The sequence below is a fragment of the Colius striatus genome, chromosome 4 (genome assembly GCF_028858725.1).
Source record: "Colius striatus isolate bColStr4 chromosome 4, bColStr4.1.hap1, whole genome shotgun sequence".
Lineage (NCBI taxonomy): Eukaryota > Metazoa > Chordata > Aves > Coliiformes > Coliidae > Colius > Colius striatus.
The window spans coordinates 76,219,698-76,247,041 of NC_084762.1; the positions used below are offsets into that span (position 1 = coordinate 76,219,698).

The following is a 27,344-nucleotide window of genomic DNA, read 5'->3' on the forward strand; positions in this document are numbered from 1 at the left end:
ATTCCCACAAGCACTGTCCTGTGCTCCCCAGTCCAAGCTCCAGCCAGGGGACCAGTACACAGGTCAGGGCTTTGAGAGAGACTGGTGTCTTTTTCCAAAAAGGCACCCTTCAGATTGGTTAGTTCTCAGTCATGAAGAATTTTAGATTATTTTTTTTTAAGGTACCTGGCCACCACAGACTGACCAAAAGCTCCTCTCTCCCCCTTCCCCGAGCATGGAGAGGAGGAAGAAGGCCAGCTGGCCACCTCTGAACCGTATCTGCCTCCTGCACCTTTTTCTTTTCAACCTTATGAGAGGAGCTCAAGCCTCAACGGAGCAGAGGGTGAGGGAAGTTCAGTAGCAAGACCTGTCAGGTACAAATGACTGGTCCTAAGCATGAGAACAGCTTTGGATTCCTTACATCGAGTTTTCTGAGGAGCAGAAAGACACGCCTAAGCAGCAAGTTACTAAACAGTGCACCAGAACCACACAAAGAGTAAATGAGAAAAGGTGGGTTTACACTAACAACCTCTGCTGTTACCTGGTTACTGCTCTTTCTAAGTCAGCCTTTAAGTTTTATGACCCAGAGATACCCACACAAGTTGCTTAATATTCACATCCAACAACAGCTCCACTTGTTGGTGTACCGAATACCAGGGATTCCAGGGTTTTATCCAGAGCAAACAATTAGAGAAACACTGATTGATGTAGAGCTGACGCATTAACACTGACAAATCGTATTGGTATGTGCAACGCAGAGTGTGCTGATAGTTTTAAGAGGAAGAAGACACATGAATGTCTGGGCCAAAACCAACAAGCAGCAAAACTCAAGCATACTAATCATATTGAGTAACATTGACTGGCCTATCTGTTGTCTTAGCCCCCTAACCTGATTATCCCAGCTGCTGTTCCAAAGTTCCCCAAATAAAGGATTATCCTGGTATTTGACAAGGTTTAAGAATGACTACAAATTAATTAGCAATAGAAAGGAGCCCAAGCATTTGGGGATGACTTCTTGAAGTCACACCTGCCCTTTTACAGTTGCACAGCAAATGTCTGCTTACACAGTGCCTAAAGATGAATACACAAAGGAAAAATACTGCAAAGGAAACATACCACAAGGATTAACAAAACAGCAGGTGGCTGTTCTTGCATCTCCACAAAAACCCACCAGCTTTGTTTTATATAATTATATCACATAGATGATACGGAAACATGGAACTGTAAAATAGCTTACAAGTAGAACAAACACATGTATGAAACAGAGCATTACGCACGCCTTGGCAAGATTTCAGACTACTTTGCTATACCTATGATGTCCCATTTAGAACAAGCTCCCCAAGGGGTGGTGGAAGCTGTGTTCATTCCTTAGCTTCTGATTGTCCAGTGGCACGGCAGCTGTCTTGCTCTGGGCCCCGTGGCCCCTCACCTGTGCTTGCCTACCACAAATAGATGTGCAAGGAGTTGTGGAGGTGTTTCTGCGTGGGGACAGACTCTGATCTGCAGGATCACATCCACTGCCACGTCCTAAAAGTGTGGTTGCAGTTCCCAGAGGTGCAGGACAAGATCCTCAGCAAGGCAGCATGCAGGGTGGCCTAGGCCTCACAATAGCTCTCTTGCTCCTGCTAATTGCAATTAACGGAGGTGCAGCACCAGCACACTTCTTTAGGACACCACTGGACAGACGCAGACCTTATGGGCTTACTAGCACAGCCTTGCACTCCCAAAGCTCTTAACAGAGTAATTTTGATCCACTCAAGCAAAAACCATTAAAAAACCCCAACCTGTCCAAGTTCTTCTTTGGGAAGACATGGATGAAAAAGTTCACACTGCATTTAGTAGTTCTGAAAACAATAAAAGCAATGACAAAATGTAATCTCTGATAGCATCAATTACAACCTTTTGTGCGAAGTATTCTTTCATAGCAAGGCAAAGTTGTTACTCATACAAACTATGTCCCTCTCTCCTCCAAAAGGTATTACTTATTTGGGGAAAACGTATCTGTTTTTTAAAAATGCTTAATAAATACAATTTTTCATATGAAGAATGCCATTCCAGGTAAATGGATTAATTTTCACTTATGAATTAAAGTGAAATCCACTTTTTTTCAGATTAAAGCTGTTGACTGTACAAAATAAAAAATCGATTTCTGAATAATTTCAGTATGTCCAAAACAACTATTTTCTTAGCAGAGCCTCCTTGCACACAGCTTGCGGCACCAGCCTATTTCCCGCTAGGTTCGCATGACTACAATATTGAAACAGAAGCTGGTGGCAGCTGCTGTCCTCACAGGATGAGGGATACTGACAAGTATCACCACTGTGCAAAGGAAGTCCTGGAACACTCAGGAGCAAACAACTGCTGTTTGTGATACTAAACGGTACATTGCTGTACTAGTAACCTGTGATATTAAATGACAGAAAGTACCTTTATATTAGGAGCACATGGACAAAGAGGGGAAAAAGGCTCATTTACAGGCTTGTGTTTCAAGCAAGTCATGAAGTTCTCTTAAAGACAACTCCACAGAAATCCTTACAAGGTGATATATAAAAACTTACAAGCTCTCCATGCTTCTCAGTTCAGCAAGTCAGCTCAATGGTAAGATACTCAAAAAGCTACAAATAAAAACCATGAAAGCAATTTCCAACTAGGAAAGAACCCATTGGTGCTCCTGATGATGCTAAGGAGTCCTGCCAGGTAACAACTATGCTGCGATGGAGGGCAGATTCCAGTTGTGAAGCCTGTTCATATCCTCCCCACACAGACCATGTGGGAACTTCCAGCTCAAGACAGTCACTGAAGCTGTCTCGTAACCAATTCAAGTTTCAATCTGTGTGTGAATGTTCGGACCCCAAGGACACACGCACTGAAATCCAGTTAATCCAGAATTCCAGAACTTACTAACACATCTGTCAAAATTGTATAGGAACAAGGAAAACAAGAGAGTTCAGAAAGAGCTGAATTATACAAAGCTTGAAAAAAGAAAGGGACTCAAAGCTACTAAGCTAATAGTTTGCCCTGGAGAGAGGAAGCCAGAGAAATGCAAGTGTCAATGAAGCGGAGTAGACACAGAAAAAGCTCAGAGTGGCATTTACAGATTCACAGAGAAACATGATCCACAGGTTGTAAGGAAACTAAAAACAGGGAGTTAAAGGAGCACAGCAGTAAGCTTCTAAGGAGGATACTACTGATCTACTGCACATCCTTTCCCATGGCATTAAGAATGTCAAGTTAGGGCTCTCTGAGAGAAGCAGACGGCAAGGGAGGTCATTGGCAGCGATAGAGGTTCTTCTCCCACCTGCACCCCAAATGCCAAGAAGAAGTTTACACCCTGCTCTCCACACAATTCTCTTGGGACATAAAAGTTTGGGAAAATGGCAGGTCGTTATACAAGTGTGCAAATTACACATAGATAAACATAAGTAAGGAGACTAGATCTTCCTTTCCTCTGCTTCCCAGGGTGCCTGCTGATGTACAAGAAGAGTGTTGCTTTTGAAGGGTTTGCTGGTTTACAGCTCTTCCACTGCCTGTTCACTAATGAGCAAATGACTAACCTGCAGGAAAATGTCACTCCCAAACCAAACAGATGGGAAACGCAAGTCCATACAATTTTTCACTTCTGGGAAACTAGCAAGTGGAGCAAGCGCTTCACCTTCTGCCTCAGATAGAGTTAGCTGAGGAACAGAAGCCAATACCAAGAATTAGCCACGGAAGTTAGAACTAAGGTGTCCATTTTACCTACATTCAGAGCAGGAACTAGTCTAGTGATTGGTGATAATATTTTATTAGTAGCTACCTTTATCTCCTCTTTCAGCAGTTATGTACAGCTAAGGATTTAGACTATTCAAAAATGTCAACATTACAGAATCTTCCTTTAACTAGTTTTTCTACCACATCTTAAAAGTGAACTAACAGAAGGGCTTAAGTCAAAGGGAGATGAGGTGTATGATTTTAATAAACATTTTTCTTATTAAAATCTTGATATAGTTTAAATATACCATACAGAGGAAAAAAGCTATGTATAAAGCTACATACACATTTCAAGTCAATGACGACAGCATATATCATTCTAGATTCCCTCTCCACTCGTCAGAATGCCTTGTGTGTGTATATATGGTGAGCTACTGTGAGTTATGCATAATTTTTGTCTAGCTATACATTACAGGGCTTTAAAAATGTTTAAGCTATATACAGAAATATATATACATATAACATATATTTATATGTTATACATACACATACACTTATATACATATACACACAATACATATATATATATATATATACACAGTATTTTACATTTATATATGGCCTTTCTTCCAAGGGCCTTGGATTCTTTTTAATACACCAAGTCTCACAAAGCTTTGTGAGGGAGGGAGCTTTATTTTACAGACTGTAGATCTGATGTCTATTCTAAACAGTTTCTTTTGTTGCTTTCTACTAACTTTACACATTTCAGTTAGAGGCGTTTTTGGTAATGGAAATAATTACACCAGTCAGAAGTCCAGGCATAAGGTAGCTGTTGCTTCGTACCTTTGTAACTATCCTCCTTAAGATACGAGAAGAGTCATACCACTCTAAATTCCCTCTATACTAATACGCTGTACTGCTTTGCATTTTTGATACTAGCATCGCAGAATCTGATACAGTTTTGAACTTCAGATACATTGGAGGTCACAACAAGAAACCCAGAATAGACTCCAATCCTCATACACTGAAAATATCCTTTTCTAGGACAACTGATTTAGGAAGTATTAGTACATGCAGAAATAATTCTACATCTGTTGACTTATCTGCAGTTTAACTACACAAGCCTGAAATGATCAGCCTTGTTTAGAAAACAGGATTTTCAGCATCAGTTTGACAACTGGTGATCAGAATTTCTGTCCTCCATACTGCAAACAACTAAATAAATTATAAGAAGGGAGGCATTTTTTGAATACCATGGCTGTAGATAACTTCTGGTCATCCTCAACTAGCTGACAGAAAGGAAAACCCAGGGGACCCCTGGCAAAGATGAATTCCACTCAGATTTCAACGGAACATTAGTTAGTTTAGCTCTTCCCAAGAGAAGGAAGAAGGGAAAAAAATCACTAATATGGACTTACAGGGTTGAAGAAGCAAGACAGAGGGAGGAACATCAGCACCACAGAAGTCTTCACCACATCATTCTGCTAAGCTTTCAGAAATTTGTTATGACACAGAAAAAGTAACTCCTTCCTCTTACTAATCACTACCTAACTCTCAAAAATCTATCAAGCATTAGAGAAAACAAGTCCTAGGTTATGCTCAAAGACTTCCCTCCCCAAAAGTAACCAACCACTTCAAGAGTGAACATCCACTGGAACCCACTACGATGCAGTTTCAGAATTCCATTCTAACCTAATTACCTTGAGATTTTTCAGAACAAGCCACTTTCCCTTCAAACCCATTATTTGAAAAGAAGTGGTTGCCTGGCCCATTTCATTCAGGAGTCTCTGCTAACTGTAAAATGTGGGCTGAATGTCTTCTGCAGGTCAATTTTTCAGTTACAAAATTCTGATTTTTAATGAACAACTATGTTTAGTGTATGCTGTCAGCTAAAGTATAAATGGCTAAATAAATAAAAACTATTGTTTCCTCGGTATGACTTGGTATTTTGTCTGTAATTTCTTTATTAAAAAACTGTAACAAGATACTTAAAAAAAGGCTAGATACAAAAGAAGTTAAGCTGCTCACGAACATTAAAATTTTCCAAAATGTATCTTCAATAATCATGATCTTATAAACATTTTACAGTTACCAGAAAGTGCCCAGGCTGAGTTTACATAGTTAGATAACGTAGTACAAGTGTCGGGGTAGAATTAGTAGTGGAAAAATCTCCTGACTGTCTGTTCACTGAAACAGGGATACAAAAATGTTGATTGTGAACTATGAAATACTGTGCATTGGCCTCATCATATGTACAAAAAAAAAAAAAAAAAAAAAAGAAACCAAACCAAAAACCCCACTAAAGGTACAGATTACATGCAAAATATTAGTGATGGGAACTGATGCGCCAGAGCTCAATGCAATCAGAACAAAAATTGCAATGAAAGTGGTTTCATAAGTGAACAATCCCAACTCCAGGATCTGAGCTGTCAGGAACTTTTTACAAGTTCAATATACATGATACACAACTGCAGCCAACCACAAATTAAACACCATAAAAAAGTTAAAATAAACCACAGAACATACTTAATTTTTTATTTCGAAATTCCCTACTCCCTCTATACAAGAACCTTTGCTGAAACACTTTCCACAAAGGCAGCAGTGAATTTTCAGAACATTTTACATATTTTCCCTCAGCAAAAAGATAAATCACAGTGTAAATTATATTGTTCTGCTGTCATCTTTGGCTGGGGTTAGGCAAAGGAGTTATTGACTAGCAAACTGTTGCAATCAGATATTGCCAGTGCTCCTTAGGCCTTTACATTACAAATTTAGTACAGGAATGTTTGCATTTAAATCTTTAAAGTACCACCAGGGGTATGACAGCATTAACTTTCATAAACTTTTATAGACAAATGGAAAAATCTACAAAACTTAGCTAGTAATATTACACAGCAATACACACTTTTTATACTCTACACAAAACCAAAATTCTTGGTCTTAATGGCGAGTAACAATTTCTGTTTCAAAATCTGCTTAGAGGAATAGAGTGGGACATAAAGGCGAGAAATGCAAGTGTTTGCTGTAGGAAGATGTTGGTCATCTGGTGGTCTTATTGTGATTGATGGCATAGGCTGGAATCCCTCCTCACTGGCAGGCAGTGATGGACTTGAGGTCCAAAAGTAAACCTGAAAAAGAAGATGGCATTTAAAATTTTGCTGCACAAGGCTAAAATTCATATTGCCTATGTGCTGTGTAGGGATGGCTTAAAGAACTGTGTAAGCACAGCAAGTTTGGTCATACAGCATCCTGCTCGATATGCCAATAACTCGGTGGTCACGCTACACGCTCTTGTAATAACTTTCTTCATTTCCATTCCTCAACTGCTCATTATATTATACACTTCAGTTAAAATTGGTAAAAGCAGCACTCAAAATGATCCTCTATCAACTAATCCTCAGTAAATTAAACATTCCTAAATCCATCTGGGAAGATTGTGACTGCCATCACTACAAAATACATCAGAAATCTCTCACAGCCCAGTGTCTACAGAACATGGTGCTTGCACAGAAGGCAGCAACAGAGACTATTTGGGTTAGTGTCTCAAGTGTGAAATACTGGCTTGCAGAGCAGAGTCACTACCAAAGTGTAACCGCAGATATTCCTTTCTAGATTTCCTGCTTTTCAGGTTAGTCCTGGTTTCCTTTTAGCAAATTGTAAAGGAAAGACAGTATCTTAAGTAGTAGGAAACTAAAAACAAATAAGAAGCATACAACAAATAGGATTTATGGGCAAGTTTTCCAAAATCTTGTTCCCCTGAACAATCTCTTGTTCTTTCATGCTTCTCATCAGCTATTCCTAAAGTGTTTTGAGAAGGAGATTGTATTGCTTATCGTCAATTACTGACATTTTGCAGAGAGGATACAGCTGCTGCTCTCAGGATACACAGAAGCCGGGAGAGTAATGATCCAGGAAGGGAACACAAAACTCTACTAGCCCAAAACATAGTTGACTAAGCACAACTAATCAGCTCAAGAATGACTGTGCAGAGAATGTAACTGCACTTCCGTAAGAAAACTGTGAATATCGGTAAGGACACGCCACGCTTACTTTCAGAAGCAAGATGGTCTAGGATTCACACCTTATGTTTCTAGCACTGAAGTGTAATCAAATTCTGCTACCCTGTTCTGCTACTTTAACTCTTCACATATAAAGTCTCTGCAGGTGGACACAGTTAAAAACAGTAACAATGCCAAAGTGATTCCAGCTCTTCTGTACATTTCCAGTGGGAATGGAGAACTTACTAGATCTTGTCTTTCTGTCATACTCATCTTCTCAACTATGGACCAAAACCAGCGCTTGAATTGCAAAAGCTTCTCAGCATTTTCTCCTGTGTGAAATAAATAAAAAAAAAGACACATAATGCAGCTAGTACATTGGATAATATTTATTAAGAGACCTGGTTTACCTGTACTGCAAGTTGGATCTTGGCTACAATCTCATTCGTAAAGTCCTCATATTGGAGATGCTAGTAATTGTAAAACTAACACATGTACCTTTGAATGTAAAGGCCAGCTCTGACATAGCTCAGTACAATTCCCATCCCTTCCTCCCCACAAAGCTTAACAACAGCTAAATACAATTTTTAAATTACATATGAAATCTTACACTGCATCCATTGTGTTTACAGTTCTAAACTTAGGTCAGAATCTTCAGAAGGAAAGATATTCTACCTGTAATACCATCCTTGTATTTAACATCGAGTGACAGCAAAGTTGGAAAATGTGGTTTTATTGTCCCTCTAATTGAAGGTAAATATTTTCAAAGGTATGTAAAATACACAGTAATAATTTTATTTGGATTTTCAGTGACTTCTTAACCGATGTCAAATTTGAAAAGGTAGTTTAAATTTAATTTAAATTATTTTAAATTACTCAACACTGAACAAACAGTATTAGGTTATCCCTGCAACTCTAGTTCTGAATGAGTAAGTTATTTCATACCTGACTCATCATTGAAAGAGGTAAAGCTGATTAGCATTTGCACATTTACTTCACCACAGCCATTTACCAGAAGTCTGAAATCTTCTGCTGTCAAATCTTCTAAGGAATTCTTTGGAAGTACATCCAGGAGACCTTTCCTCATTGCCTTAAGTAAAAACCACAAGATTCACATTATAGCCATCTCACACTTTCAGATTTTGACCTTAAACATGTAACTGAAAAGTTCTAGGTGAAAGCCTCTACTGATTCAAAATTCTTTACTCCTAGCTGTTTTTGTCTTTCAAAGCTTTACCATCAAAGTTTTCTGAAACAAAGAACTGCACTTATGTGTGTAACATTATCTATACTGGCAAAAGAAAGCAGTAATGGTTTGTACTCATGTTTCACGAGCAGCAGAAGTAAATGCATTCTCCGATGATGAAAAGTTCAGGTATTTTGCTGAGCTATGCTGAATCTAATGAGAATTACAAAAAAATCTTTCACGTTATTTTACTTTGCTTCCTCTAACACTCACATGCCAACTCTGCTTTAAAAGTGTTGCACACAGACACACGTTATTTTAAGTAATATCCTGAAAACCTTCAAAATTCCATTTACAATTGAAGAATATGACTAAATTTGCTATAGTAAATTCCAAAATTAATACAAATGTTATGTTTTTCAACTCCTTAAATAAACAAGAGTCAAACTATAACTACAGGCATACATGAAGATCGAGTAGCTAAATTCCAGGAACATGTTCCTTCTGTGAGATTTTGGGACCTAAACTGCACAAAGGTAATCTAGCAGTCTGTTAGCTTATCTCAGAAGTGCAGCAGGAAACCACAGTCAGTAGAAATGGACAAGTTTAGATGTGGTATCATACGACAGGGAGTACGTGGTTCTAAGTATTAAGTACAAAAATATTTTATTCCATAACTTTTGCTTAAGAAAGGCTTTTAAAAATGAATTACTTTTAATGTAGTTTGATAGTCAGTTGTTAGGCTCCTTGCCAGGCTAGTAAAATATGAACAAAGTTGTCTCTTTCATAACTAACTTTTCTTTTTGGAACAAGGACACAAGTCAGAAACTGAAGGTGATTTCTATAATATATTTTCAAATTTCTTTTAAATCTTTGTTTATAAGGCTAAATAAAAGTGCTCAATTATTAGGGCAAAGTAGCTGCTAAATACAAAGCAAGAATTCCAAGAGGATACATGCCATTTGAGATCCATAAATGAACATATATGCTTGACCAATTATGTCAAGTTTAAAAGATACTATCTTTCATTCTATAAAAAAAGAAATTGCTCAAAGTGCTCAGACTTTACAGTACTGCAGAAAGAGCATTTAATAGTTTTCATCAAGCAGTCATGACCTCAAAAGAATCAGCAATACCATCAAAAAGAAAAGAAGTGACTGAAATATTACACATTTTTTCTTTTTTTTCCTTAAAAAACCCTCCACCAAAGACTTACATGTAGAGGCTGCTCAGCTACCACCAACATTCGGTGTTCTGCATATTTCCGGACATACTCATATACATTCTGAGGAGTGACTGGTATATTTACACCATTGGAAATAAGTTCAACCTATAGCAAAGTTACATGAACCATTTAAAGAGGGAAAAAAAGGAAAAAAGAAAATGAGATTATTACAACAGCCACAGTATGCTGCACAGTGATTTTTTTTTTGCTTCATATCCCTCTCAAAACAAGTAAAATTTACTACTACAGGCTAGGTCTAAAGATTCCCTAGCATTAACTATGTTATCCAGGCTTTATGGTAGGCTCTATATCACCCTCAAGGAGAAAACCTCACACTTCAATATCCAAAGAGAACACTGCATTCGAATTGAGGAAGGGTAAAACATTATCTGTGCCATGTGACAGGAGGATGAATTATGTGTACACTACAGCACGCACAAGCTGTCAAATTCTGAAACTTTGGAGATAGGTTTAGTTGTGCTTACCTGCCCTCCTCCCTCCTCCTTACACAGGTCTATTGCAAAGGCTAAATCCATTGCTGCAAACACTGCATCAGCATCTGTACTCTGTGAAGCGAGGATAAGCTGCCGAAGGCTCTCATACATAACCGGATCGAAAAAAGCAAAGTCATGCCAGTTCACCTAGTGAAAAAAGACAGTCGTTTGAAACTACATGTTTGAAACACATCAGTTGTTTAAGAATGTATTTAAAATTATGTGACTGATGCCTAAACTATTTACTAGCACACAGCAGTGCATAATCCATGTAGCAAAGTATACAAAATACAAAGAAATGCAGGCAGTTAAACTCCTATTTTCAGCCTGCTTTTGAAGGCACATTGGAATACTCAACCGAATGTAAAGACAGACTTTTAAAGCTTTTCCTGCTATTAAGGGCATAGAGGTTAGAAAGAAAATTTACAAGTTTTTTTAAACAAATTCTTCTACATATCACCCAGATCAATAGAGATTTGATGGAGGTTGCCTGATGCTGGAAACAATTTGCATTAGTGACCCAAAATGCCTAAAGTTCTCCTCCACTTAAACACACACATACTGTTGGTATATATACACATTTAAATGATGAGCAGCTGCATACTACAGTTTCCAACAATTCAAACATTGTTCTTTATCAGCCTGGAGAGACAAGTCATCTACTAACTAAACTAAACTAGCTAAAAGTGTTCTTTGATGTATCCACCATTTAACTGGAAGGAATACATATGCAAGAAGAAACACCTGAAGAAAAGAAGAGAATCTCTCTTGGAAGATATCAGGGGACATTTGGAGGCATATCTTTCTGCCATTAACCCTTTTCCACTAAAGATCATAGCTACGTGGGATAACTGATTCTGTGGTCAACATTGTTTTTAAGGAAAGTCCAGCAGTAACAAACCTTGGTTTAAAAGTTTGTTGCATCAGATAGAACTTACTGTGCTCTTGACTAATGCGTGAAATTTGCAGTACATTAGTGTTTACTGGGGTGGAAAAGCATTTTTTCCAAAAGTGTAGGTAATTATTGCCCAGAATTAAATTATACCTACACCTGACATAAAATTTGAATTACAATTCAACTCAATGAGTTCTCTCATATATCAATGAAAAAGAGCTTTGGTAAGCTGAGATGCTACTGCCTAGTACTAACTAATCTCTTTGATTCTTCAGTCTCAGGGAGACAGTAATCTGCTTCTGCAGATAGTCAAGGGCTAACTTATTACACATCATTCCACCTTATGAAATACCTGACTCCAAGTTCACCCACTCAGTTAAAAATCTAGGAAATGAAAGAATTAACACTCATCAAATGAAATTTAAAGGTATCCTTACAGTCCCAATATCAACTATACTAGTCAACACTTGCAGGTTAGGGGGAAAAAAGCATTTTTTTAAAGATGAGATTTTGTGTAACTAAAGGAAATTTAATTTTCTATGTTCAACTTACCTTTCTGCCAAGAAGAACTTTGATTACATGTCTATTTAACGTGATGGGACAGAGTTCATTCTGCAACAAGCATAATCCAAGGATTCTGAAAATAAATGCTTGGCGTTTGTTTTGGTGTGACAGAAATAACATTGGAGGTCTTTCAAACAACTTATATTTAAAAGGTCAAAATATTTTAAGACTCAAGCTGCAGCTAGCTTTCCAGTCCTTTCAATCCCCTCAAAAAAAAAAAAAATCATGGACATACACAATTTTAAAACAGTATTTCCTGCATTATAGAACCTCCAGATGGTAAAAACCAAACAAACAACACATTAAAAAAATTAACAGGAAAAGAAACCTCAAGTTGACGTGTGCAAATTCCTCACTATTTAGCTCCAGGTTAGAAACACAGAGCATAAGTTATAAAGAAGGTTTTTGTAGCTTGCCTCTCTGATATTTTGTATATTCATCTGTTACATTTTTTCAGACAGGAAAGTTAACAGTAGCATACCTGCCAATGTTTCTGAAACAATTCAGCCTGGCTTCTGTGTTTTTACCAGGTCTTGGCGTATAAAAGCCTCGTTTTCCAGGCTGGTAGAAAAGTGGTGCATTATCATCCCCATCATCTGTATCATCTAGTTCCATATCTACCACACTGCGGCTGGAACCATGTCGCTTTCTGTTTTCCTGTGTTGAGAGTCAGAGCAGCAGTTAACACACTTACTTCAAGTTACTGATGCACATCAACAAGCTACTAGCTACTAGACCCAACAATTCAAATTCCACCACTTAAGAATTTCCATGACATTTCCTAATGGTGACATTTTATACTTTTGAGTAATTACTGCATAATCCTTTCAAAAGTAAAGAAACGAACACCCTCCACAAGGAATTAAGGAACTTTGTTCCACAAGGAACTTTGTTCTGCATGATAAAGGAAGGTTCCAGTTGCTTAAGTTTTTAGAGCTAACTGATGTAACTGGATCTTAAGTAAATCTAACTTGTGCAACAGTTTGTTACCTGCACTTTATCTGAAGAGTCTAGCAATCCAAGATCCAATATACTGTCAGCACCATTCTCTCTTAATGAGGGAAGAAAAAAAAAAAGGCAGATTTAATTTCACAATAAGGAATTGTCAGATCCTGAAATCAAACAGATTAGCTTAAACCAAAGTCACTTGTCCAAACAAAAATATCTTAACAAAGCAGAGAATAAGCGGCACGTATTAAAGTTAGATTTAGCACAGTACAAGTGCTTTGGCCAAAAAATCAGGTTTGTTATCTAAACCCTGGATACTTTACCTGCCATGTGCAATAATGAGCTCCATTGCTTCATCAACTCTTGCTCTAAGGGAATCTTCACTAGCTAGTAACAGAAGCAGTTGAGCAGGGGACAGTTCCAACAACATTCCTGTGATTTTACTTGCAAAGGCCTGGGGATAAGGAATGATAGGTCTTACTGTTCTCCTCCAGTTATTTTATTTTCAAATATGATTTTATGAAAGTTTTAGTATTTTAAATACAGAATGCATTACATCATACCTCCTAAACTAAATGATAAATTAAGAAACAAAATCTTAAGAAAAGCCTGAAGAATATCAGACCAGCCCAACATGTTTAAGTATCATCAGTTATGTTAAACAACAATGGACAAGAAAATTAATTTTTAAATTAAAAGATGACACAAACAATGTATCATTAAGTGTATCATGTTAGGTAATTCTTACTGGTTGCATTGCTTGCACTCGAGGGTATAGCCTTTCTCCAAGGGCTTGTCTGTGGGCCGGAAGAGGGTCAGGGTCATCACTAGGATTTCCCTCTGATGCTGGTCGAAAAGGCCGTGTGTCAATGGAAAGTTGTCTTCTAAAGTCCCTTAAGAAAATTAGAGCAGTTTGTATTCATTTCAGAGTAAATATGCAAAAATGCTCTGAAACAATATAATTTGCACAGAGATACAAAGTAGCATTAGATTTTATGCTGGAATAGTAGTGTTGCTCATAGCTGCTTGGAGAGAATCAGTATGAACCAGAGATTAATACTACTAGTATTTTGGATAGAGCAGTCAGATGCACCACCAATGACAATGCTGTTTCTAAATCACCTCACAATTTTATTCTACTACACAAGTTTTTATTATTGCTTTAACAGGAGAGGCCGATGGCATATGGTTCAAACACACCCACCAAGGCCAAAGCAAACATAATTAAAGAATTAAAATGTGTATTGAATTTCAACAAATTACCCTGTAAATTGCTCCAAAAGGGAAAAACACATACACCTTCAATTTGAGGAAGTAAAAATATCTTCTCTGAAGATATTCATAGTAATTATTCTATTTGACAGAGTATCTCCAACAAATTAAAAATATATCACTTACCTATCCCTATCTCTCCGAGAACCAGCTCGTAAGCCACTACTTCTCCGCATTTCTCTCTCTCGCTCCCTTTCCCGATCTCTCTCTCCCCTATTTCGCAATCTCTGCATCAGACCTGAAGGGGAAAAAACCTCATAAGCTTAAACATCTTTATACTTCTCTCTCTACCTAAGTTTCAGTGAAAGGAAGATACAGTTGTAAAAGACAGTCTTAAAGACATCCATGAGATATTCACTTGAGTTAGTGATTGCGGTTCAGCCAAACTTAAGAAAGGAACCATTTGTAACAATTTACAAATGGCAAAATACTTCAACAGTTTATATATATGTTCAAACCCTTTAAAATGTACTTGTGAGAAGCCTGATGGCTCTCTTAGCAGATAAAATCTTGACAATTATTATCTACTCATAAAGGTGACAGCATCCAAAGCCATTTCCTTCATTTTCAAGAAGCTGTTTCCTTCTTGAACCAAGGAAAACAAGAGCTTCTTGCTTCTGAAAGCAGAAAAAAAGCCATTTCCTTGTCTCAGAGAAGTAACGTGCATCATTTTCACAGTTCCTATGCTGAGCTAACAAGAGAAAACTCTGAGACAACGTAAGTACTTCAATGTAAAAAAGCACCTACGGCTTTTATGAACTTTATCTGAAGAAAAGTTGTTGTGCATCACTTACTTGTATGGGTACCCTTGTTGGCATTCTGAATACAATCTAGATTTGGCAGTTTCTCATTTGACAGAAAAGCCTGTGCAATAGCAGTATAAAAGCTTCGTGCCACACCGCTGCCTTCTCCTGGCTCATCCTTAAAAGTAACTTTTACTCTGTGTACAGCCATTGGAGTGGTAGCACACCTGCGACCAAAATGATTGTTGAGCTGTCTCATGGTCTGCTGAATTAGAAGATCTCTGTCTCGATCAACCTAGTAAAAACACAAAAAATCCCTTGTTTTCCTTACGAATCATCATTCTGAGAGAATTTCAGCTTCTCAAGAAGCTTCCAGACACTTCCACATACACTCAGAAAATACCAGTTGGACTGTGAAAAACTACAGAGTAACTGCAACAGAGCTGACAAAGTAAGGTTTAAGAAATCTGGTTTGCAGACTTTAAAATACAACTTCTCCTATCAAGTTACTGCAAGATGCAGTGATTCAACTTTTAATTAAAACAAATTAATAAGATAAACTAACATTTTTTACCTCCAACGTTAAATCCCTGGATTGCTGGTTTCTAAGTTTTTCCATCTCCCTGCGGAACTTGGATTCCTTTACTTCAAAGCCACCTAATTCAGTCAAGATCTTAAAAAAACACAAAAAAAACAAACAACCCCAAAGTCAGAATGATAGAGGTTCACAATTCAGTTGTAAAAGGAACTGTCCTTATGCTCGGAAATACATACCGATCCAGGCTCTGCTCCAACATCTTCCATGAACACTCTGCCGAACAATTCTAAAGAAAGGCGCCAACGTCCCAGCAACATGTCATGGGATATAACCATGCCCATGAAGCTACATTGTGGCCTGAGAGAAGGGGGGAGGAAAGTGTCAGATGACTTCAATTTCAGACACATTTTGTGTACTACTGTTTTTTCTTACTCTCTGCCTTCAAGTTATTTCTAATGAACAACCACACAGTACAAGTAAGTTTGTGGACAAAAGCATATGCAGTTGCTTACTTTCAGCTGAAACACAAGTCTTGCTTCCAAAGAGAAATTACTCTCAAAGCACATAACTTCACTACTACAGGGCATTCATTGTTACTGGTCTCCTTCAATCAAGACCTTATATTTTTTTTATAAAGCTGTAAGTCAAAGTGAGGTCAGTTCAGTCTCTAACTGCATAAAGCATGGTCAGCCTCACCAGACAGATGGCAAGCTGTCAATTCCAATTTTTAGACTTGGCTACTGAGGACATTGCCATAGGTCTGCAGAAAGAAGTCAGGTAATAAGAGACTCAGTTAACTACAGTTTGCACAAATCTCTGAAGATTATTCAACTGTTCATTTTAAAAGCTATCAAACACAAACTACATATTCTAGCTAAAGCAAATGGCTGGTTTTAATTTGAAAAGAATTTTCAGAGTCCCAAATATCCTTTTATCAGTTCAGTAGTACTTCATAGATTAACTCTTAAACTACCTGAAGGATGTAAGGGGTGGGCCTTCACTTTCTGTCAATCCTATCTCTGCCAATAAGCTGCTTTTCAGTTGTGCTGCAAGATCATGAGCTGAAGGTCCTGGCTTTGAACTCTCAGATTCTTCTGTAGGCACATTTTGTTCTTCCCCTTCCTTTTTTTGCCGATTTTGCATGCTCATTACATTTTTTAAGTTGGCTGCATAAGACATTTTAGTTGGAAGAACCTAAAACAAAGAGAAGTAAAATTTAATTGCACTTTCAAAGCAGTCTAGAAGGCTCTTTCACTTTTCTTTAAACTAATCAAAAGTGAGCTATTGACCTGACCTCAATAATTTCAAAAAATACAAAAAACCATTTTCACACTATAGATTTACATTTCATACACTTTCCATTTAATGCTCAGTCTGTAGCCAAATCTTTTGGGCTATAGAGACAATTAATTCTTTATATCACAAATAATTATATAGTTGGCATTTCAAAATTAACTCAGGCTTGTACTGCAGCCTTTAAAAATATTGCCTGAAATCTGCTATAAATCAGCAATTATAAAAGTTCCTCCTAAAAAAAAATAAGCATATTTTTCATTGTAATTTCAAGTTTTCCCACTTACTGAGCTTTTCAACCATCATTCTGAAAGCTACTTAACGTATTTTTTTAAGGAATGAATTCTTCTTAATTTAATACTTAAAAATGTCTTTTTAAGGTATCAGAATCATAGAATGGTAGGGGTTGGAAGGGACCTTTACTGATCATCTAGTCCAATCCCCCTGCAGAAGCAGGTTCACCTAGATCAGGTCACATAGGAACATGTCCAGGCAGGTCTTGAAGACCTCCAAGGAAGGAGACTCCACAACCCCTCTGGGCAGCCTGTGCCAGGGCTCCCTCACCCTCACAGTGAAATAGTTTTTTCTTATATTTAAATGGAACTCTTTGTGTTCCAGCTTCATCCCATTACCCCTTGTCCTGTTGCTAGCTACTATAGAAAAAAGAGATGTCCCAACTTCCTGACACATACCATTTAGATATATATAAATGTTAATAAGATCTCCCCTCAGTTTCCTCCAGACTAAACAGCCCCAGTTCCCAAAGCCTTTCCTCATATGAAAGATGTTCCAGTCCCCAGATCATCTAGGTGGCCCTGTGCTGGACTCTCTCCAGCACTTCCCTGGCCCTCTTGAGCTGAGGAGCCCAGAAACGGACACAGTACTCCAAATGAGGCCTCACCAGGGCAGAGTAGAGGGGAAGAACCTCCCTCGACCTGCTGGCCACACTCTTCTTGATGCATCCCAGGATGCCATTGACCTTGGCCACGAGGGCACATTGCTGGCTCATGGTTAGTTTATTATCAACCAGGACTCCCAGGTCTCTCTCTGCAGAGCTGCTCTTCAGCAGTTCGACCCCCAGCCTGTACTGGTGCATATGAAGTACTAGCTTAAATTACCCTATTGTTTAAAATAATAAAAGCTTTCCATTTACCTCAAGGCAGTTTCTGTCCACTGTAACTTCCATTAAGCACTTCCCGCTGTTGGCAGAAGATGAATACAGGCCCTGACTTGGCCTGCCAAACAGATCTTCTTTGCGAGCGTTTGGCTGAAAATTAACAAAAGCATTCTGGGTAAATAATATACTTCAGTTAGAAATGTAAAACCAAACTGCAGTTTTCTTCCAGAGCCCCATCTCTGATGTCACCTGCAATAGATGGGGCTGGTCTGCCAGGGGGATGGCCTCTGCCAGAGGAACTTCAAAAGGATTGGGTGGAATGCAGCCCAGGAACGTCATAGAGTCTGAGCGTCTGAAAAACGGATGGTTCTGGCCAGTCTCTGCTGGGAGGGAGTCGTCATCTTTGTCATTGAGTGTAGCACCTAAGTATCAGAGAAAATTTCAATTCAATTTTCACAATTACAAGAGCAAAGGATTTGAAATACCAAAACCTAATAAGATTCTCTCTTAGCTATCTGACCAGGGAGGCATCTCTGCAAATTCAGGAATCCTCTGGGATGCTTCCACAAATCCTGTGTTTTTATTAAGTTAATCACTTTTATTCTTTTTACTGTAATTAACGTTACTGAACACATACTTAGACTGGTATGTACTTAGTACAGAGTATAAGTATACATTCTACCATTTTCCGGAGCAGTTTCATAGAGCAAAAAAACTAGTTTAACTCTGATTTGATTTCAAAATCCTGTCATTGTGCAGAATGATACGCAAGGGCACACAAATTCTGCAATTTACTGAGAAAGAAGACAGAAAGAGGGCCCTAAAATGAGAACAGGCAACAGCAGGAGAAATTTGGTAACATAACAATGGTCAGAAAAATCTTACTGAAACTCAACTACAAGTATCAAAATTTATTTAAAGCCTTAGCAAACTACAGAGGAAAACCACTAAGAAAGTACTGCATTCTGGCATACCACAGGTGTTTGTGTATACTAACTTTGATTGGTGTCATCATCATTTTCATGTTCTGAATCTTCATTGTCAAGACCCAGTTCCAAAAGTTCCCGAGTTCTGTAAAAAAAAAAACAAACCACAAAGAAGAAGAAAGTCAATCCTCTTGAAGAAAACAAAAGCCATCAATAGCACTTGTAGTAATCAATCTAAGCAAGGCTATAATCAGTAAGTGTACTTGAGAGCTGTACCTAACAAGAAAGAACTCACTCTGAAATCAAAGCACTGTAGAGTACTTCTCATGACATGACTCACAGTTGACCTTATGGCTATTTAGTCACCTACCAAGTTTGATCTAAAAAGTTACACCTTTGTGCCGTGATGAGTACGCTTGTTATTAAAGACTATGTCAAAATAAAAGACCTCGGAACCCTGCATTAGTGGAAGAAAAAAATGCGTATTATTCTAAAATTTCCTAGTATAAAATGGGCAGTGTCTTACAAAAATAAACATCCCTATCACATTTCAGAAGGCAAATCTGCAAGCTGCATATTAAAGAAATGGATTTCACTGCACTGTAAAAAGGATCAAAAACTTTGATTAGTATTCATTTCTGGTAGTTTGTGCATTGTGAAATATGTTCTCAACTAGATAAAGACTGATAAAATTTTGTTGTGTACAAACTACTAAAATGTCATCTAACAGACGCAACTGACTGACTGACTCTGAACCACTTATCTGTAACTGAAAGAGTCTAGACCTTCATAGTTTTATAAGCATTTCATGGGAAATTTGCAATTCTTTGATGCACAGCTGTTTGACAGATTTCAGCATGTGAATTTTTGAGGACAAAACAGATTTCAGAAGTATGTTATTTCTTGGAAAAGGCTTAAAGCCACAGCAATAGCTACTCAAGTCTGCCAGCACAAAAGCTCAATTAGTTACTGTATTAAATCATCCTCCTTTTGAGGAAACTCCTTGTGAGAAAAACGTCCCCTGGTATACATTTTGAGGATAACAAGCCTTACATTACCAAGACATATTGAACATAACACTGGAACTATGGCAGTAGTCCAATATATATCTAAAATATTGATATCTCGTACTTTACAGTTACTAAATTTGTAAAGAAAAGGAAAAGTTAAGTTCAACTTGTGATATAGAAAATTAAGGGCAGGAAAGGGCAAAGACTTGCCTTTATTTAACTGTTGACTAGGACTGTTCAGGTATATTATCTCAAAACTCCGTAAGAAATGGGAACAGATGGTGTAGTCTACCAATATGTGCACATTTCTATGACCATTAATTGCCATTTCAAACCAAATAACATTTCTAAATAAAAATCTTGTAACATTTAAAAAAGTAATAAATGCATCTTGTAAAATGCTACAGTTGAAGTAGCAGGGATTTTCTGCTTAAGGACATTTTCAGCTATTGATTTCCCTACTGTGCATCAGGTACACAAAAATATACACAACCAAATGGAAAACAGAGCTGCTAAGTCCATCGTATCAGCCTTTGATATTTTCTCTCATGTCATTCTTAATGTGTTTGACAATTCTAAGTAAGTTATTACTTAGAGGCACTGTCACGGAGTTAAAAATCATACTCAAGCTTCAGTAGTTAGAAAACCTTGTACAGCAAGAGGCTTTTCAACCAAACCTATGTACGTTACATACCATTATATGCATTCTTTTATCATATGTATGTTACTAGAGACACGCAGAGAGATATACGTATATATTTATACAGGTCCTGAGTAATGATGCCAATTACTGAAACAAAATTAAGTCAGCCTTGATACCTTTTCCGTTCCAGCTGAGGAGTATCCAGTGTTGTCTGTTGATTCATTGCTTTAATCCAGTAAATAAGGGCTTGAAAAACATATGCTACATGCTTTAGTGAACAGACATCCAGAACAGGAAGAACATCAGAGTGCTCGTCATTGTGAGAACGCATCAAAGACAGTGCGTAGTTCAGGAAATCACCACGTGCTGACATCATTCCCTGACGGGCACTGAGTAAAGTAGCACGTCTAGTAAAAGGAAAGGATTGAATACAGAGAGATGAGGCATTACAGTACAAGGCATCCTCTACGTAGTAGTCTCTGTATTTGAAATATGGACACTCAACACCCCATCCCTCCAAAACCAGTGTGGTAGAATCACAGAATCATATAACGGGTAGGGGTTGGAAGGGACCTTTAGAGATCATCTAGTCCAAGCCCCCTTTTTATGCTTTACTACAAGCAGCTCAGGTGCAGTATATTATAAAAAGTTAATACTCAAGATTAAACTGGTACATCAGAATAAACCAAACAGTAGCAACAACACAGGGAGCAAACTTTAATCAAAACAGTAACTACACTGCTGCATTACAAAATTAGATTTCTAAATCGTCAGTGAACAAGATGTGACTGTAAAACTGGTAATTCCGATTGCATGCAGTAATCAAACTATTTCCATACCGTCTTCCCTCGAGTGTTCTTAAGCTAGCTTCCTCACGGGCTGTCATCCTTTCCCTTCTGGCTGAGTTCTGAGAAGCATGGAGAGGATGATTTGGATGCCCAGGATCACCAGCAGAAGCTAATGCAGAACCATAGCGCAGCTGAGCTTCAGTCGAGTCCATGATACTAACCATCCAATTCCAAGTAGGAATAAGTTTTTCTTCTACATAATTCTACAGAAAATGAGATTTCATGAGTTTTGTCAATCAGATGGTGAGAACGCAATTTCAATATAATCTCCACCGTGGCTTTTAGTTACACCTGATTCCCTACAAACACAAAGAGGCTGTAAAAGCACATTCAAGAATGACCAAGTAACAGTTTCTGAAAGCTGAGGCTGATAATTTACTGTAGTGGTATGCAGCTCTCATCACTTAATACCTTGGTGTCTGTAACCATCTCTTTCTCCCTTTTAGGTATTTCTTCTGCTCCTCACCTTATAGCCACTCAGCACCTCCCAGATGCATCCATCTTGGAGATTGTGGCCCAATTCCTGACTTTCTAGTAGTTTTAACAGCCCTCACCTTCTGTGGCATTCACCAGACAGATCTTCCAATACTCTTCACCCCTTGCAACTTATTCAGGGAAGACAAAGTTAAGATCTGAACAGAAAACTATGTCTGCGTACAAAACTCTTCCCCCTGGTCCAGCCTTTTCTTCCCCTATCTCCAGTACTGACTCTGGAGTCTGCTTTTCTTGACATTCCCTAACTCCATTGGCCGGTTGGGTTCTTTTACCCAGCAGCAGTCTGCTTTCTTCATTCTTCTACATTCTGGTTTTCAAAAATGCATCTTACACTTCAAATATTCTTGTATCCACTAAACTAACAAAATGCTGTATGGTTTCCACATCCCAGCACACAGCACTACTAACAGGAAACAGCATCACTTGATTTTTTGGGCTCCTCGAAGCAGTGGTATAGTTCTGACAGTTGATTTTTGGACTAAATTCAGTACAGATGACCTCACTCCATACACTATGCCCACATACAAGTTGATACATACTTTCTGAACACCCTAAAGTCCCTCCTGTGTTGTTAATCTTTGTAATTTCTTTCTATACACACCAGATACCAGTCTTCCCTTTCACATGTTTTTTCTATAGATGCATTTTATACATACTCTCAAAAGTACCCAAAAGTATGCATATATTAGGGAAAGGATGACCATGTCCCCAGAAGAAAGGGCAGCAAACCATACAATTACCTGTACAAATCTTTTACCTCATTTATTTGGCCCTTACTAACTCTCTTCTTTATAGACTCAGTATTTCATGTGAAAAAATCAAGGTAAAGGATCTCTAGTAGAGATCCCTTGAATCTCCAAAGCAGTCGATCGTGACTTAACTATTTGTTAAGTACCAGTCAAACTTAGTTAAAAAAAATCCACTGAAATTCCTTTTTTGAAAAATGTATGTATATGAAATAAAAACAATTTAATGGAATTAATAACTGCAGTTACTTTAGCTGATGCTCTCTCTCATATGAGGAGAGACTGACAAGAGTTAAAACAGTTTAGACTCAAGAAAATCTCAGGAGGATCATATCAGTGTATATAAATACCTCATAAGAGTACTGAGTATACAGAGCCAGACTCTTCTCAGTGATACACAGTAAACAGACAAGAGAAAATAGGCACAAATTTAAATACTTGGGAAGTCCATTTAAACTCAAGAAAAACCTTTTTCACTATGAGAGTCATCAAACACTTTACAAGTTGCCCAAAGCAGCTGTAAAGTCTATATTCTTGTCAGTACTAAAAACCTAACTAGACACAGTTCTGAGCAGCCTTCTCGTCTGTGATGCTGCAGGAAATTTGGACTGCACAATCTTCAGGTGACTTTCAATCTCAACCATTCTATTTTACCTAAAAAAAATCCAGTTGTATTGAAATTACATTTCTCTACCAGCATTTGAATGTTCTTACCTGCAAATTAACTGCATCTTGATAAGTCAGCTTTACCGCAGCTGGGATCTGGGAGTATACTAAATGATTGTACTTGGGAATCAGACCCATCAGGTCAGATATCTGCCGTATCACGATACTGTATGCTCTTGCTAAACTGCTGGCAGATGTTAAATAGCTGCTCGCATTGCTGGCTTCCAGTGCTGCAGCTGCTGCTGCAGCACTCGTACTGATGGTACCGCTCCGACGTAGGTTTGATGGATCAATGTAAATCAAGCCCGCTGAACTTGCTAAACATAAAAGAAGGTATGACATTAATGACTTCATTATAACCTTTGCCATGTATTTTTCATATTGACTGATATCATGAAGACTTCTACATATAACCCTGTAAGTATTACCAACATCACAACTGTAACTACCAAGAAATTACTAGCTATAGTAAGCATACTCATATCTTCTTGAGAACTACTTCATCTTTAAGAACTCAAAACCAGAACAGAAACAGTCAAGATAGGTAAGCACTGTTCTTCTAAGACAAATAGTTAAGATGTCATCCTTGAGAGAAGAAACAAGACCAGAGGAAGGAACAAAGCCAGAGTTAACTGACATTCATGCATGCACGTTACTCAGACTTGCCTGCCGGGGTTGATGTACTAGAAGGAGCAGTGCTAGTAGTCCTCTGGTTTTGGGTATTGCGTACAGCCCATTGCATGGATCGGGGAGCTTGGGCAGCACCATTGGCGTGTGAGCTATTTGTGGTTCGTTCCAGAGGCTCATCGAGCATGAAAGTCTCCTGCTCTATGTCATCACTCTGACTGCTGCTGCTATCAGAGTCACTGGAATCATTTGATTGAGAGTCATCTTCAGAAAAAAATGCTGGAACACTGCTAGCTCCTGTTGAAGAAAATAAGCAATAAACAGTAACTGACAATTGCCCATCTGTGCATACATGTATCATGCCAGCCTTGTAAACTTTTTCCATGGGAAGAAACTACAATTCCTAAAGGGGTTAAAGTACCACTACTGAAAATCATTTATAAATTATTCTTACAACACACTGCTAATTTTTCCATAGGTTTCACGAAAGGGCAGTCAGATTACTTATATTTCAAAAGAAAAAGAAAAATTAAGAAATAATCTGATTTAACATTTCTTCAGATTCTGCCCCAGGCAATGATGCTTCCAAACACTAAGGCAGTTGCTTTCAAAGAGCCTTACAATGATTGCTCGGGTTTTGTGTTTTGTTTTAAGCCACATCTAAGTTCTACATTAAAAATAAGTGAAAACATTTCATTTCACTTCACAAGAATGCAAGTGGCCAACTCTGGCTAATACATGCAGAAGCTCCATAGAAGCAAAAAAGAGCCACATTTCAGCACACCTCCTTGTCCAAAAAGTCTGTGCAGTTACGGGCAAGGGAAAAACTAAGGAAGAAGAGGAAACGTGGGGAAAGCTGAGGTGGTAGGGAGGAAGATGGGAGAAAAAAAAAGAAAAAAAGTTAAAATAAGATTGTTACAATGTCATAACCAGGTAATTTTCATTCTGTCCAATCTACTTGTGAAGTAATTTCTCCCATATGCCTCTGCAGTGCAGTCAAGAACCAAAGGCAAAGAATATTTTTTTTTTTAGGTGAAGCCAGTTGTTTCCTTGTTAAAGCTCCACTCGAATCACTAACACGTCTCTTTTTCCAGTACAACAAAGCTAATATCTAAATTTAAACAGTCAGACTAAACATGAGATGATGTGGTGTACCTGCTTCTGACCCAGCAGTAGCTGCAGTGACCACACTTCTGCGCCCACTAGCGTTGTCCTGATTACTGTGGTTACTCTCACTGTCACTTTCTGTTTCAGCAGCAGCTAGCAAATCCAACTCCATATCACTACCTATAAAAACAATATTCAAAACATCTCATGTTTAGAAACAGGAAAAAACAGAATGATTGTAACGACTCATGTAAGACACATTAAACAAATTCCAGCACCTCTTAGTACAGCAGAAGTTAACGGATATGCAGGGAGAGGTGATCAAAGCTGTGTAAACACACAGCAATACTTGGGGCCTATTCTTTTATTTTCCAGCTGGTCTTCTCACTTTGTACTGCACATACACATTCACCACACACACTGAAAACTAAGACTTTAAGGATTCAGAATTGGTTACTCAAGCTAAAAGACCCTACAACTCCTCATGTACATGTGTCAGGAGAATTAACCATATGCTACTTCACACAAATATCCAAGGAATACCTGAAAAAATGTTTTAAAAACCTGATTAAAATATCCAGGTTCTGTTCAAGTCAAAGTTTTGAGAATTAAACATTCTGAATACTCAGGAAGCAAATAAACAGATTTCTCATACCTTAAATGGTTTGACTGGAAAGTTAGAAAGATAATTTTTTTTAATTACATCTTTGGGTCATCTAATCCCAAACTAACTATAGAGATAAATCATATTAATGGAAAGGATTTGTCTACAAAATATTGAATCATAATTTAATATTTGATGATTGGCTCAAAAAGTAGCTCAGCATGATCCCTTTTGCAAACACATCTACCACACCGCTACTTTATGATTAGTCATGCAAGAGCTATGCTATTGTTTTAGTCCTTCAAATAATTTACATCAACAACATTTTACACAAGCACACACAAAAGGCAAAACAGATATTGTTAACCAAGCATATAGTAACATTTGGGGTTTGTTTCTTGTGGTTTTTTACCCTTTAGTACCATTGTATTTTCTCCTTGTGCAGAAAAATAGAAGTGTTCACATACTTGCCTACTAAGAGTTATCTAAAATTTTACTCATCTCACAAAATCCCAGAATTTTAAGGGCTGGAAGGGACCTTAAAAGATCATTCAGTCCAACCCCCCTGCCAGAGCAGGACCAGCTAGAGTAGGCCACACAGGAACTCATCCAGGTGGGTTTTGAATGTCTCCAGAGAAGACCAAGAAGAATTTCTTGCCATTTCCTATCAGGGAACATTACTATTTTTTTCCCCACAAATTTAGCAGATCCCCAGAGAGCAGTCCTGCTTAACATGAAGAAGGCCTTTTACACAGCCTTTCACTGATATGAACTGTACTTTTCTGTTCTGCATTAACTATCAAGGGTAATACAGGTAACATTTCGGAAGATGCATACTATAAAACCCTATGTCTTGAGTCATGCAAGTCTCCCAAATCATTATCATTGGTGATTCTCAATATGCCTTTTGTTTTTGATGCAGAGTTTGCTAATCCAAGCAGAAATATGCACGATGTACATGATACATACCATCTTCATCATGCTCATCATGCTGTCCTTCTGCTTCAGCATTTTCTTCACCATGTTCTTCCTGTTCATCATGATGGTCTTCTTCACCAGCCACTCCCTCAACCACCTCAACCTGGAAATTAGCATTGTAATTTTATACTAGAATATCTTTTATATCACAGAATCACAGAATCTCAAGGACTGGAAGGGTCCTTCAAAGATCATCTAGTCTAACCCCCACTGTCAGAGCAGGACCAACTAGAGTAGGTCACACAGGAACTCATCCAGGTGGGTTTTGAATGTCTCCAGAGAAGAAGACTCCACAACCGATCTAGGCAGCCTGTTCCAGTGCTCCCTTACCCTCACAGTGAAGAAATTCTTCCTTGTATTTCTTTGGAACCTCTTATGTTCCAGCTTGTACCCACTGCCCCTTGTCCTATCATTGGACATAATTGAGAACAGCCTGGTTCCATCCTCCTGACACCCACCCTTTATGTATTTGTAAACATTAATGAGGTCACCCCTCAGTCTCCTCTTCTCCAAGCTAAAGAGCCCCAGCTCCCTCAGCCTTTCATCAGAAGGGAGATGCTCCACTCCCTTAATCATCTTTGTAGCCCTGCACTGAACTCTCTCCAGCAGCTCCCTGTCCTTCTTGAACTGATTAGAGACACATATTTTCAAAAAACTGCACAATTTTATGTAAAAACAAATAAAAGAAAAACCCTGAACTAACGTGAACAGAAAATGAACTTACAACCACAGTAGCTGTACATGTGCATTGT

The 27,344-nt window shown here is 38.1% G+C and overlaps 1 protein-coding gene across 15 annotated transcripts in view; it reads right to left on the minus strand.

Annotated features, from left to right (window-relative positions):
• Positions 1-6,172: 6,172 nt before the first annotated feature.
• UBR5 (ubiquitin protein ligase E3 component n-recognin 5) overlaps positions 6,173-27,344 on the minus strand; it is an 86,939-nt gene continuing 65,767 nt past the window's right edge. For 7 of the 15 annotated variants that reach the window (XM_061995766.1, XM_061995770.1, XM_061995761.1 and 4 more), the window contains 24 exons: positions 26,584-26,695; positions 25,059-25,190; positions 23,943-24,200; positions 23,325-23,593; positions 21,361-21,572; positions 20,698-20,928; positions 18,940-19,013; positions 18,192-18,364; positions 17,979-18,113; positions 16,506-16,726; positions 15,769-15,889; positions 15,560-15,667; positions 15,046-15,289; positions 14,378-14,489; positions 13,728-13,872; positions 13,303-13,433; positions 13,022-13,082; positions 12,513-12,688; positions 12,020-12,104; positions 10,564-10,719; positions 10,070-10,183; positions 8,613-8,757; positions 7,914-7,999; positions 6,173-6,797 (listed from right to left, as the gene is read on the minus strand). In XM_061995766.1, coding sequence (XP_061851750.1) covers positions 6,585-6,797; positions 7,914-7,999; positions 8,613-8,757; positions 10,070-10,183; positions 10,564-10,719; positions 12,020-12,104; positions 12,513-12,688; positions 13,022-13,082; positions 13,303-13,433; positions 13,728-13,872; positions 14,378-14,489; positions 15,046-15,289; positions 15,560-15,667; positions 15,769-15,889; positions 16,506-16,726; positions 17,979-18,113; positions 18,192-18,364; positions 18,940-19,013; positions 20,698-20,928; positions 21,361-21,572; positions 23,325-23,593; positions 23,943-24,200; positions 25,059-25,190; positions 26,584-26,695 — 3,714 coding nt within the window. In that variant the 3' untranslated portion in view covers positions 6,173-6,584. The remainder of the gene's footprint in view (positions 6,798-7,913; positions 8,000-8,612; positions 8,758-10,069; positions 10,184-10,563; positions 10,720-12,019; positions 12,105-12,512; positions 12,689-13,021; positions 13,083-13,302; positions 13,434-13,727; positions 13,873-14,377; positions 14,490-15,045; positions 15,290-15,559; positions 15,668-15,768; positions 15,890-16,505; positions 16,727-17,978; positions 18,114-18,191; positions 18,365-18,939; positions 19,014-20,697; positions 20,929-21,360; positions 21,573-23,324; positions 23,594-23,942; positions 24,201-25,058; positions 25,191-26,583; positions 26,696-27,344) is intronic. The other 8 variants (XM_061995775.1, XM_061995773.1, XM_061995771.1 and 5 more) reach the window with 4 other exon arrangements.